We start from the raw sequence: 14,555 nt of genomic DNA, 5'->3' as shown, positions 1-14,555 counted from the left end.
AGCGTCAGAGTGGCTGCCTAATTCCCAGACTGAATTAAAACTTGTTTGGAAAAGCAAACACACACACATTAAACCCAATGTGAGGCGTTTACGCTCGAAGGAGACAAAAGTCTGAAAGATGCCAGTGTTTAATCCTTCACAGAACTATAATCGCACAATGCGAATTCCTTATAATAATTAACTATCACAATACAAGATGAATTTCTCATCTAATCCGCATACAAAATTAGTTTATAAGTCTGTCACGTGGTCAGGTCTATGTTTATACATTCATAGTAGTTAATAAATTCTAACATTAACCTCGCTCAGCTAAAACAATAGTCATTTGTGTGTGTGTGTGGCTTTAAGAGATGGATGCTTTTATCCTACGTCAAACAATCAACTCCAGATCACTTTAACCCGAGAACTGGCAGATTAAACCCACAGACGCCATTCCTCTCCAGACATCTGTGAGCACAAACACATTAACCTAGCTGCCTATATAGAGACATACCATAAAACGAGTAACACGAGTTTTATGTGACGTTAATTATAAATCCCTAGACCATACGATTTCTAAAAATCAACCCATTAAAACGCTATGTACTGCGTTTATGAATATTTTTAAGAGTTCAAGAGTTCCAGATTTAGCTTACTTTTGGAGACAGCATTCCCCCAAGACTGCATCTAATACAATTAGACACACAATAAACCCATTGCTGCAGTAATTTTGCAATCTAAATTTAGCTGAAAATCCATCGCTGAAAAAAAAAACACACAGCAGCAATATAATTCTGTTTCTCTGCCTGCTGTATAGATGCTATCAGATATGAGTGTGAAGGATGATTGGCAAGCTGGCATTTCCTTTGGCATACACTAATGCCTCTATACACACACGCGAACGCACACACAAATATTTGTCCCGTTTGCAATAGATTCTCAGATACTAGATGCTGTACAGTCAAACTATCAAGTCCACCTGGCGCATACATGCATTTGTGTGTGTGTTTTGCCCTTGCTAACACGCTTTATGGAGTTCAACACAGACAATCAGAGCTTTGAAGTGAGGACCACAAATCTACAATGACCTAACTTTATTTCCATTTACTTTTATTCCACAGCCAAAATAAGCCATCAAAGTAAAGCAGAACACCACACAGCTGATATTACACACAGCTTGCTTCAGTCAGCCGAGCTGAGAGCCGTAACAAGCTCTGCATCATTAAGATATTACAGAATGATGTCATCAGATGTCACACACACAACCTCAGCTCTTCTCGAATGATCCAAAGAGCCCAGACCTCACAGCGTTCAGCTCTCTCTCTCTCTCTCTCTCTGTCTGTCTCTTAATTAGAGCTGGATTACTGGTCATTAAACTCTAAAGGGTTTTTGCTTAATCCCTTGTTTCATGCCCTCCCCTCAACCCTGAGCCCTCCCCCAGCCCACCACAACAGACAGACGTTCCTTTTCTTTCTTTCTTTCTTTCTTTCTTTCTTTCTTTCTTTCTTTCTTTCTTTCTTTCTTTCTTTCTTTCTTTCTTTCTTTCTTTCTTTCTTTCTTTCGATTTCTCTATTATTTTTATCACATTTCACTTGACTTAAATTATTTCTCATGTTCTCCTTCTCTCCCTCTCTTGACAATTTGCATAGCGGTATCAAGTGGAAGACAGTAGCTGATGAAATGAGATGCAACCTATAACCCCAGCTAAAGGAAAAACAGCACTTATTACACAATAGACATGTTTGTATGAAAAAAATGACTGAAATGAAAAATGAGAGGGTGAAACACACCATTTCCATTACCTGCATCGTCCGAATCTTCATCATAGTCCTCATCATCACCCGAGGACAGGGAATCTAAAAGACACAGTGTGACAGAGAGAAAGCGAGAGAGAGAGCGAGAGGTTATATTACTACACCACACTATGGCCTTTCTTTATTAACAATGAACCTATTCATATGAAGGAAAAAAATAAACTGATAACAAATCAAAACCAATTACGGCACACACACTCTCTCAAACGGTCACAAACACACGGCGGTTAATGGATGACAGATGTTAGCAGTCTTGGAGATTTCTAACAACAGCTGTATTTTTACGCACAATCCCACACATGCCCTGAAATACACATACACAAACACACACTCCCGTATCCTGCTTCTAAATGAACTCATTCAGGAGGAGAAAAAAACACTACGGCACTGAAAAAGAGATGATTCTGTCCTCAGCTCCTCCTCAGTGCACATTTACACAGGTACAAGTGTAGGGCACACGCTCCTAAAATACCAGCGGAGCGTGAAATCCAACACTGGGCCTATTTAGTGCTAAAGATACGCTGTTCCTGAGACACTGAAGGTTTCTGTGTGAGTGTGCAGACAGTTTTCTGTTATAGTTTCACTTTATGTGGCTTAACGGTCGTCATTGGATGCTGTGGTTTAACTTTTATATGTTTTGGAGATGTGGAGACTTTTTTCAGGCGTGTTGTTGTCCTGTGGCGGTCCATGTTTTTATTCAAGGAATAGTACACCCAAAACGTATATTCTGAAGATGTGTCACGTCACAAATACTTTCTAGCAAACATTTTTCATTGAAGTCATTTTCAAGTGTTATATGTTGCTGTCTATCAGTGCGTCTGTGAGATGTGTTCTGTGTTAAAGTGTGCCGAACAGGATATTGCTGTCTTCTGAACTCTTTATCGGCATGCGGTAATTGGTGCAGATCATGTGCCCATTTCAGTTTTTTTTCTTTCTTTATCCAGACTCACGCAGGGAGGAGAGCTGATCTGAGCTGGCCTAACGCCAAACACATGTGGGTAGAAGAAACCTTTCCCCTCCATGTTCCCTCGTCCATCTGCTTTAAATGATGAGGTGATTCCAGATCATTACATTCTAATGAGTTGTCAATGAGCAACTCAGCTTGTGTCCCCGAGTTTACAGGACTAAAGATCACCCCACACTACTGTTCAAACACCTATTAAAAAAAGTGATTTTTTAATTTTCGTTTTTCTTGTCATTTCAAACCTGTATAACTTTCTTTCTTCCGCAGAACACAAAAGAAGATATTTTGAAGAATGTTGTTAACTGGACCCCATTCACTTGCATTGGTTTTGTGTCTATACAATAGAAGCGAATGTGTTCCAGTGCTGTTCGGTTAGCAACCTTCTTTAAAATATCTTCTTTTGTGTTCTGCGGAAGACAAAAAGTTATACAGGTTTGAAATGACAAGAGGGTGAGTAAATGATGACAGAATTGATATTTTTGGGTGCACTTTAACAGTTTATATTTCTTCCTATAGCATGAACATGCCTATGTTTGCGAATATGTTTGGTATAACATACTTAAATACTACAGTTACTATTTCTTAAGTGTAGTGACCACCAAAACAATAACTAATACATTAGACACTGTGTGCACTATTGTATCCCACAATTCAAAGTGATCGACTTGACATTACATTTCCCGTGTGACGAATAAACCGTAAACAATTACATTTACAATTTTCAACCTCTCTTATTATTTGATCACACTGTTTAATGTTAATTTGTACACAAAACTGAAACTGGTGACCAAAACATTCCATTCTACTCTCCAAAGAGTTTTGCAATTTGCTCTTTTTTCATTCAGGTAAGGCCCTCGTCGCTTTCTAAAACAACCAAACAGTTTGTGAATCTGCACTTGAGCATGTTATTCGGCTTGTATGATGTGAAGTTTGCCAGTAGGTGTGTGCCAGAATATGTCTCAAGACCTGTTTGTCTGTTGGGAACAAGTTTGACTGGCGAGCGGCCAATCAATGCCCTGCGTGCCTGTGCTCGCGCTCACACGTCTACTTTACGAGAAGAGCAACAACATTTGCACTTAAAGACATTACAAAACAGAGAGATGTCTACTGACCGGTGATTCTGACAGTGTAGTTGCTTAGCAGCATACTGCTGTGGGCGTGTCTACAGGAGTATATGCCCGAGTCTTCATAGGAGACATTGATGATGCGAAGCACTTTCTGCCCCACCCGGGTACGGTTGCTAGGAGACACGGCGTCCCCGTCTTTCTGCCACACGATGGGGATTAGGAAGTCGTGCGGGGAGCAAGCGAGATCCACGGTGTCCCCGACTCCTGCCACGTAGTCCTCCAGAAACACCTCCACCTCACTAGATACCCAGTCTAAGAGATATTGATAGAGAGATACTTATGTTAAAGGGATAGTTCACTCAAAAATGAAAATTCTGTCATCATTTACTCACTCTCATGTCATTTCAAACCTTTATTCAAAGACTTTCTTCTGCAGAACACAAACGTTGGTAACTGAACAACGCCGGTACCCATTGACTTCTATTGTATGGACACAAAACCTATGCAAGTCAATGGGGACCGCCGTTGTTCAGTTACCAACATTCTTTAAAACATCTTATTTTGTGATAAAAGTACTGATCACATTAAACCCTTTAGGTTCATGTCTTTTAGCATTATCTATGTTTAGATGCCATCTAATAAACAAAAATTAACCAAAAACAAACTTTTACCAAATGTATCCAATTCAATGCTGTGATGCGAAAAGTACATTGGCTATTTAAAGAATGTAACGGGCTATTTGTTGCATCCCGCCTAAACTCTTTCAATAGGAAATATCAACACAGTGACTATTATTGTTAGAATCTATTATAAACGTGTGCAATCTACATTGAAAAGACTTTACTTAATTGTAACAAATGATTTATTTATTATAAATGATTACATTCTTCCAAAGATGGGTCTAAGAAGTGCACCAGGAAAAATAAACACCCAAATATGTTGTTTACCAAGAGCCACGCTGGACGTCATGGAAACCGACATGAAGAAATGTAACATTCTGAAATAAATATTCCACCTCGCAGAGTTTGCTTGATTTCTCCATCTCTCTTTTCCTTCAGTGCCCTCAAACCCTGTCTAACGCTATAAGGCTCTTTCAACATAAAGTGACATTCATCTCTAAGAAAAGGCGTCAGCAGTCATTTAAAAATGACTGATGTATCTGATATATGCTGCGTTTGTGTGTATGAGGTCAGAAGCGTGTTGGCAGACGGCTAGCAGACGCGACTGCTCTGGAGTGGAATACAAAATCAGCCGTATGAATTATAGATCTACATGTGAACACATGCACACACACACACACACACACACACACACACACACACACACACACACACACACACACACACACACACACACACACACACGCTGTTAAAACACACCAGTCCATCTGAGACCATCTCCAAGTCCACATGAAGTGTTAATTAATATATCTTTGATCATCTTTTTTTAGAGTTATGTTTTTGTACCGTGTGATTCTCCGTCCACCTTTTCTACCTTCATCTCTTACCTTTCATCTTGTCATTTCTTTACCTCTCCTCAAACCGGGCACTGAATCAATGCCTCTGTGTGTCTGTCTATTCTTGAACCTGTGAAAGAGAGCGAGTGTATGCGTGTGTTTGTGTAACGTATGCTTGGCCCAGTGAAAGACACTAATGTGTGCGGGGGGGATGGGTTATAAATAAATATCGTAAATGGCTACTGTGTTTCCATATTTCCTGGCGTCCCGGGAGGTGTGTGGAGAATAGAGCCAGTGTAAGCTGACGTTTTACAGAGCTGATATAGGAACCTCCTGAGAACTGTAGCTCAGGCGAGATTTAGCCTTTTATGAAAATTTACGACCCCGTCTACGTCGTAAGTCTACGCGAGCTCGTTCATTTACGCAGTCCAAGCACACGTTTCATTCTCAGAGTTGCTGTGAGAGCGCTATAGTGTCAGGTTGGGTCTTACGGTCATGATGGAGAAACAGTAAAAGTCAGTTAAAGTCGACATGTGATAGTTCACCCAAAAATGAAAATTCTGTCATCATTTTGAGTAATTGATCACAGAATTTTCATTTTTTGGTTGAACTATCCCTTTAAGCGTTGTGATGCCACAAAACTTGATCACTAGATTTAAAGGAACAGTTCACCCAAAAATAAAATCATAAAGTCATCATTTACTCACCCTCAAAGTTGTTTCAAACCTTTATAAATGTCTTTGTTCTGTAGAAGACAAAAGTTGATATTATGAAGAATGTGGGAAACTGCACAGTTCTGGGGCACTATTGACTACCATAGCAGATTTTTTTCTACTATGGTAGTCAATAGTGCCCCAGAACGGTTTGATTACAAACATTCTTACAAATACCTTTTTTTTGCATTCAGCAGAACAACAAAATTCATACAAGTTTGAATCAACTACAGGGTGAGTAAAGGATGAACGAATTTTCATTTTTGGGTGAACTGTTCCTTTAAGTACAGGTCAAGCATTCAATGGTTGAGTTTTAAAAGAACATCAATTTTTGCTATTCGTGACCACAGTCGACCCAGCCGTCCTCCAATGCTTGTAATCATACATTCAGTCTATAATCAGCTTCATGTATTTTCATAATCCCTGTGGATTCAAGGACTATTTTATATTCAGCGAGCACACGCGCATGTATTGAGGACAGTGTTCCTTTGATCAGGCGGAAAGGATGAAAGCTTTTTTGTGTTTTGCCAGAGTTGTGCGGGCTAATATTTGAGCTGTGATTTAAAGCCGACTGCCACAGGCACCAAAGCAGTGTTACTGGAATATAGTCATTCAGTGTTAATAAATACACAGTGTATACAGATCAACACTGTTTGTGTGTGTGAGGATGTTAATAGGAAAAGTCAGAATACAGCAGTCATTTTAATGTTTAATCTAAGTATTTTGGAATTGTTCATTTCAATAAAACCGGTATAGCTGGAAACTTATTTTAATTAAACAAATGAAAAACGATTTCTTTGAGGGTACAAGTTTGTACTGTACTTTGTACTAGTAATATTAACTACATTTATATTAAAACAAGATCTATGACATCATTCAGATGGCCAGATAAACGTGTGTGTTGTGTTTGGAGTGGGGGGTTAATTTGGCCTCTTGATTTATTGAGTTGTTTACTACAAACGTGAGTTACTGTGCTGTTAGCCCCACCATCCACACACACGGCTGACAGCATGTGATAAATGTGTGTACAAATAACAGGATCTAGTTCCACTTGTTTTGTGTGTCGCAACAAAGCGACAGGTTAAAACAGGAGAATGAAAGGGAGAGACAGAAGGCAGATTATCTATTGTGACATCATGTAATCAATACAGAACATTCAGTGATTTATAGATGATAATTCGTCTGCACCTGTATCTACTCACACACATACAAACACACAGCGTGAGCTCCGCCAGTCTGCTCTTTCCCGTTACCTGCTGCTTTTAGCCGTTTGGCATGATACACTCAGTCAACAACCCCTACCGTCACCTGACCTTCAGACTATATAACACACAGTCCAGATCCTCATCATCCTCCAATCATTATGTTCCATATGTTGCATTAATGGTTTATTTATAGTTGTGTAGTTCATGTGCGTATGCATTGTATACTTGCGTTGAGTGCTGCTAAAGTAAGTGTGCTGTAGTGTAGGTGGCATGTTGGACGTAAACACCACTAGATAACATAATCTGGATCCTCTGCCGAGCAAAAGTGAGGGTGAGTCAGAGAGGAAAGGACGAGAGCCATGATTAAGATTAAGGCAGAAAGAGAGGTGGGCGGGGAGTCCGCAGCGTGTTACCCCTTTTATTCTGTCCTGTTGAAGCGTGTGTGTGTGAGAGAGAGAATGTGTATAACGGCATGCCCCTGAGGAAAGTTTAAGAAAACCGCTGCATCCAAAAAGCCTTGTATACACACACGCACACACACACACACTGCCGCCTCACTGAACTAATTAGTAACGGATGCAAGATGTTTAGAACAATCAGACCCCATCCAGAGTGTGAGCCAAACTCTTTCAGCACACAAACACACACACTTATATATCTGTACATATTTGTGGTAAAAATGATTTGAATAGTTCAGATGCATACACACGCACGCACGCACGCACGCGCACGCACACACACACACACACACACACACACACACACACACACACACTGAAAAAAACACACAGGTTCTGATAAGGGAGGGACTGGGCAATCTTAATTGTCATTCAATAGACGAACTGGCCTAGTTTCAAACTCTACACACTGTACACACACACACACACACTGAAAAACACACAGTGAAGGGGCTCGCAAAATGAATTACAACACGGTTTAATTTGTAGAAACACATTTACATTGTGTCAATGAGACCATTCGAATATTTTGCTAAAGTTACACAGGTCTTTATCGGAACCTTTTTCTTCTCTTAAGTCATTTTCTGAGGAAGTAAGTGAGGCTAAAAGCCTACTGCTGATGATATCATTCATTATTCTAACAATATCATTAGAATGGATCACTTCCAAGAAATTGTGGAGTTTCATGGCTTTCACATTCATGTTATTTACAGTCTGTGAATAATATAGCCTTTTTAAAGTTTAACGTTTACATCTGGTCACCGCAATCTTTTGGTTATATCCTTGCAATTCAACATTGCTTGTAGATTAGATGAATGAAAATGACTGCAATTGTAACTATTTTACTCAGTTTTACTTAAAATTCTACAAAATATTACTTGAAAAAGCAGAATAGCCAAGCAGGCATAACTAGCAGATTATAACTATAAAATTTCATTTCAATTTCAATTAATATTCTATTACTATTCTGAATTGATAGACGTCCACAGCTTCGGCCCAAATGAGGTGTCTTACCTTTCTGAACAAAGTTGAATATCGTCATCGTGAAGATGGACAGAATAAGACATGAGTAGGAGACATTGCTCATTCAAATCTGTGACCTCAGATTGCCCTCCAGAAAAACACAACTGATCTAACAAATACACACACAAACACATCATCTCTGCATGGCCTCTGCCCTTCCCCCTAACCCCCTCTGTCTTTAAGTGAGAATAGAAACATAGCAGGGAGAGCGATAGAGATAAATAGAGAGACAGAGAGAAAGAGAGAGAAGGAGATGGGTATTACTGGTCAGGAAAAGTCTTAATCCTCTGCCTTGCTTCCTTCTAGCCAATGATACCCTAAAGCAACTGGCAACAGCTGCTTTCAAATATCCCCAATCACACACACACGCACACACACACGCACGCACGCACGCACGCACGCACGCACACACACACACACACACACACACACACGCACGCACGCACACACACACACACACACACACACACACGCACACACACACACACACATTCTGAGTGTATCATCACGCATAAACAATACCATTTATAACACAAAATTATAAACAAAAACAAATCCCCCTAAAAATTTGACACACTGTTTAGTCTACTATACGGAATGAACAGCTAAAAGTAGATGCCTAATGTCCTTGTGTAACATTATAACAGTTTATAATGCCCTCGCAATGACAAACAAAGCCAACATTTGGTCACTTTCAGTCGCAAATCGATCAGTCTGTAGTATAAGCATAGTTACACTGTTATAAATGCGTTATTAATGCTATATAAAGTATTCATAACCATCTCTGGAGAGAAAGCAGCCGTCAACAAGGACACTGTGCTCCTGAGAACACAAGATACTAACTTAAACATATACCTGACCTAACCTAACTAAAGGAATGTGATGAATAGATTGGACAGATCGTGACACACTAAGCACTGGTTTATTGTTGATACGTGTATGTGTGTGTGTGTGCTAGACCCAGGAATACTGCCAGGGCAGAGGTTCATTCCATGGGTGGTAAAGGAGAAGTGTACATGTCTGTGTGAGTGTGTGTGTTGGATTTCTTACAACACATAACTTCTGCCATCTGTTCATGACTGCCAGAAGTGGTATAGGAGAGCTAGTGCAAACACACACACACACACAAGTTTATTAAATGGGGCCACACAATAGACTTCCATTATTTTTATATAAAGCTAACCCTAAGCCACACCCTAAAAGAAAACCTTTAGGGTGAAAAAAACATTTATTTGACTAGTGAGGTTTTCTCAGAGACGCAATGGTTTTCAGACGAAGATAATGATCTTTACTTTAACCTATCCCTAAACCTACCCTCACAAAAACCTGCTGACATGAAAAATTGAAACAAAACAAGATTCGTATGATTTATGAGGATTTCAAATAGTTAAGTCCAAATGTCATCGCAAGCCGGTTTTCGACACATTTACCAAAATTTGGCCCTCACAAGTCTAGTCAAACCTATACGCACACACAGCTCAGTTTGTTCTAGCATTCTGACTTAAATGCTCTAAGTATCTAAGTAATTTCCTTCAGGGGAACTAATAATTACATTTAAGACACCCATCCTACAGGCTGACAGGTCAGCAAGTGTGTACGTGCTTCACACATCTCTGCCTTTGTCTGCATGCATTACTGTGCAGGTACAGTATTTTTAGGTATGTCTGTATGTGTTTGAGTGTGTGTGTGTTTGAGAACAGGTGGCTCCTGTAGAAAGTGTTTCTTTGCTTATTAATAACTCATCAGCTGACCTGCAGTGGCTTTCAAAGAGCATTAATGTAGGGACTGGCCCCCGACTAATAACATATAACTGACACACACACACGCACATGCACGCACGCACGCACAGGATCTAAATGTGTGTAGTCCATAGACAGTGTGTAATCAGAGGGCATTGGTATGGGATGGATATTTAAAGCATAATGAAGGCCGTAATTCCAGTGACATTTACGAAATGCCAATTTTACACATCCACGCCCTTGCTGGATGAAATGTGTTTGAAACCGTTGCGAAGTAAGGATAAATACACACCTTTTTTAATGATGATGAATGTTGATGAAGTGTGCCGTATAGCCGTCACTGCTGTAATATAAAAAACGCCCAAACATAAAAATCATTTTCTAACCCTCATGTCACTACAAACCTGTATGACTTTCTTTATTTAGCAGAACACAAAAGAAGATATTTCGAAGATTTTTGGTAACCAAACTACATTGGGCACCCATTGACTTCAACTGTACGGACACAAAACATTTCTCAAAATATCTTCATTTGTGTTCCACAGAAGAAAGAGTCATATACAGGTTTTAAACAACATTGTGTTGAATAAATGACATAAATTGTCTTTTTAGGTGAACTCTAGCTTTAAGCCACTTTACTAAATTTAACCTGTGAAAATCCCTGTTTAAACTCACTGTCACTCCCTTCATCTGGATACACAGACTTAGAATGGTAAAATAACATAAGTACAAATATAAAGAGAGAAAGAAAGATAGGGTTTTTGGTAGTTAAGATTAAGAGTAAAAAAGGCTGGGTGGTAAAGTTATTACAAGTTCTTTTCTCATAACAGTTTCTCTTTGTTTATGCTGTGGTTTTGCCAAAGACTTTCTGCATTTCTTTCGGACCATGTGTAAACACAAAGTGTAATACACTTATTGTCTCCTAATATTTACCAGCTATCAGTATGAGAAATCAAATCCTTCTGCAATCTCTCCCAACACACACACACACACACACACACACACACAAGCAATGAGCCAAGAAAGCATCAAGCTTCGTTCTGTTTTCTAAGTGACTGTAGCCTGTTTAGCAGACGCATCTCCAATCCAAACAAAACAAAACAGACACTCAGGTGAACTCGTCCAAGAAACGTGTGTTAAGAAACAACCCACACCTCTATCAACACAGAGCCATGGGCTCTCATATGTGCCCACATACGCATGAAATTCAGACACTGGATTCTGCCTGAAGAGATAAGCTATTATTCACTTGTAATACTCTCACACACACACTTAACTGTCATGTAATCCACTCCGCAGGGCTCCAAATCAATGGCAAGGACAAAGTGTGTTTACATAATATCAACTACACAAGTGTTCACTGCAACAATACTCACTCTGTGCCACTGTACAAACTCAGCATGTTTCGTACAGTCCAAATGAAAGAGAAACCAGAGACACTTAAAGGCACAGAAACGCTGACAAATCGCATTTTTTAAGCGCAACGTGAGACTCAGATACACGGTTCCCACACTTATCGATCAATACATTTACATGATTTTTACAATCATTCGTGACTTTGCGTAATTGCAATTTGTGAGATTATTATTAAACACGATATGAAACAAATCTCTGATATTTCCAGTATGTACGTGACTTTAGACAGTAAAACAGAAAGAAACAGACAAATCAATGGTGTGATGTCTGACCTGTGGGCTCTGGAGGCAGCAGACGGGCGCTGTACACTGGAGAAAGGATGAGGGCCGTAAGGTACAAGAGGAGCGAGAGCTGCACCATCCCGTGCGGAGCGACGCGGGGACTAGTGTCCTCACCACACTGACCAGATTCAGACATCTTCCACCGTTGCACACATGCTGTCAATGTAGCGCAGCCACACGCACACAAAAACACAAGTCCTGTCCAAAACACTGTCTGGTCCCCCACCTGAAATATAACAGGAAGAATAAAACATTTAATATTCATACCTAAAGAGGTTCAAGAGAAGAGCAACTTTTTTAAATATATATATAGTTTTAAGAGGTGAAGAGTAAAAACTGTCACAAATATTCAATAAATTTTAGCTCTGTTACTTGTTGTTCTGACGTGGAATTGAACATTCAGCCAAGTCTACTGAAACTGTGCTGATGTGCAAACGTCTGTATACAGTATATTGAAAAATAAAGTGAGACGACCACACACAACTGCCTCGGGCACATAAAATGTTATTTCATAAAATGTGTCTTGTGCTAGTTTAGATGAGGCTGGGATTTGTTGTAAACTCTTTTTAGCGCTCGCTCTCTCTCTCTCTCTCTCGCTCTCATCGGGCTCCTCTGAAACACGTCTTTCACTAAGCTAACGCAAACACACTTATCTCTCTAAAGAAAACATATGCTCCCCTCATACACTATGTGTGTGTCTGCGCCCAGCCACATAGTGAGTTTACATTAGACACAATAAAAGGAATGTAAAGAGGTTTAAATTTACACACACCCATACGTACAGACCAGACCAGAAGGCTGTACGGTCCGACACCCTACTGAGCAATTTTCACCAAACGAATATGAGAGAACACAATGTTACTTTAATCTTGAACTTCTTGTTATTTCAGAACAGCCTTGGTTTAGCAAGCGCAGACACACAAAATGTTTGGGTTCACTTTAAACGGTGGCGTTCTTCTGGGACGGCCACAGAAAAAGAAAGGACTCTGCGCGGTTGTGTTTTTCTTTCCCCCGACGATCAGTTCTAGGTCAGCACATAGTGAAGTGAGAGTGAACTGTGAAGCCGTCTCAGTGCATTGGGTAAGACAGTGTTTTCTCTGGCTGGCACAGCGCGGGAGTGTGTCCACTGTGGTGTGGACTGATAGTGTATCAGTGCTGGTTGTGGGGTATATTGGTGGAGTGTATCAGTGAGGTGTATTTCTGGAGTTTGTATTGTTGGCGTGTTTTTAAGAGCATGTTTCTGGAGCTTTACTATCTTATAGTAACAGTATTATAAGTGGGGGAGGACTCAAACAGAAACAAACACTGGGCCTGCTACCATAATCTTACAGATAAACGTACATTATCTTATGTTATGGAATAGCTGATTCTGGTCAACTGAGAAAAATACTTTTGTATAATAACAAAAAAACTGTATTGACAGATATTACCTCCTAGATAGTACTTGTTTCATATCTCTCATATCACTTCACTTCTAACTTACAACCAATTTTATTAATATTGTATATGCATAAATGTATTTAATTGGCAGGCAACTGTTTGAAACCAATATGTATAGTCTGCCAGTCATTATCGCAAAATAACCCCTTTATGATAATACTTGACCCGAGAGACAGCCCTGTCTGGGTTCTGTTTTCTGATAATCCCTGACTGATTGTACTGTACATAATGCATGGTGTAACTCGTCTCGAATATTAAACTGAGGCAAACCTGCTATGATCATGTCCTGGATCTAGTTTACTTTAGATTATCCACTGTGCTAACGTAACTGTTTGTATTTAAGCGATGGGCTTAAGCAACTGTAACACAATATGCGGTTTTGGGCTTGGATACAACTGGGATTGTGTGTTACATGACTGACCTTCAGCAGTGCTGCTACTCTTGTCATTTTTACACTGTTGTGTTCACATTGTCATTTTCAAAATCACATATTAAGAACATCATGCCGTTCCAAAGCTGTATCAATGGCAACAAAACATCCACAGAGCTGAACAAGGCCGTGCATGAGAATATGCTGACATACTCTATCATGGGCGTTATATGTGTAATATCATAAAGTTTGTGAAAGGTTTTAATGGAATCATATCACATGCTAGTCACACCTTGCAACAAATCTGTGACTCAAAAAATATCTGTAATCTCCAGCAATTGAGCAACCATGTAAATAGCAGGCCCAGCCTTAACCTGCCAATGAAAACAGGGATTAGGAAGGAGACAAGAGTAAGAGCGATAAAGAAAGGAGAAATGCTTAGAAAGACAGAGATGGAGAGCCAGACAGCAGATGAAAAGCTGAAGCCCGAGGTGTCTCTATTAGAGTTTGGCGGTAATCCTCTTCTGAGGGCTTCACTCGCCCTCCTGTGGCTCTCTCGGAGCTCTGTCAGTGTGTGTGTGTGTGCAGGTTAATGCATTGCTTTAGCATTGACAATTGCACAGAAGTGAG

At 39.9% G+C, this 14,555-nt stretch overlaps 1 protein-coding gene across 6 annotated transcripts in view; it reads right to left on the bottom strand.

Annotated features, from left to right (window-relative positions):
- fgfr3 (fibroblast growth factor receptor 3) overlaps positions 1-14,555 on the bottom strand; it is a 39,406-nt gene that overhangs the window by 22,683 nt on the left and 2,168 nt on the right. For 3 of the 6 annotated variants that reach the window (XM_057341492.1, XM_057341491.1, XM_057341493.1), the window contains exons 2-5: positions 12,107-12,341; positions 10,711-10,761; positions 3,870-4,136; positions 1,770-1,835 (exon numbers count right to left, since the gene is read on the bottom strand). In XM_057341492.1, the coding sequence (XP_057197475.1) occupies positions 1,770-1,835; positions 3,870-4,136; positions 10,711-10,761; positions 12,107-12,251 (529 nt within the window). In that variant the 5' untranslated portion in view covers positions 12,252-12,341. The remainder of the gene's footprint in view (positions 1-1,769; positions 1,836-3,869; positions 4,137-10,710; positions 10,762-12,106; positions 12,342-14,555) is intronic. The other 3 variants (XM_057341496.1, XM_057341497.1, XM_057341495.1) reach the window with 2 other exon arrangements.

Source organism: Triplophysa rosa, linkage group LG9, assembly GCF_024868665.1.
Source record: "Triplophysa rosa linkage group LG9, Trosa_1v2, whole genome shotgun sequence".
Lineage (NCBI taxonomy): Eukaryota > Metazoa > Chordata > Actinopteri > Cypriniformes > Nemacheilidae > Triplophysa > Triplophysa rosa.
The sequence above is the reverse complement of the archived record's forward strand: the minus strand, read 5'-3'. Positions and strand labels throughout refer to the sequence as shown.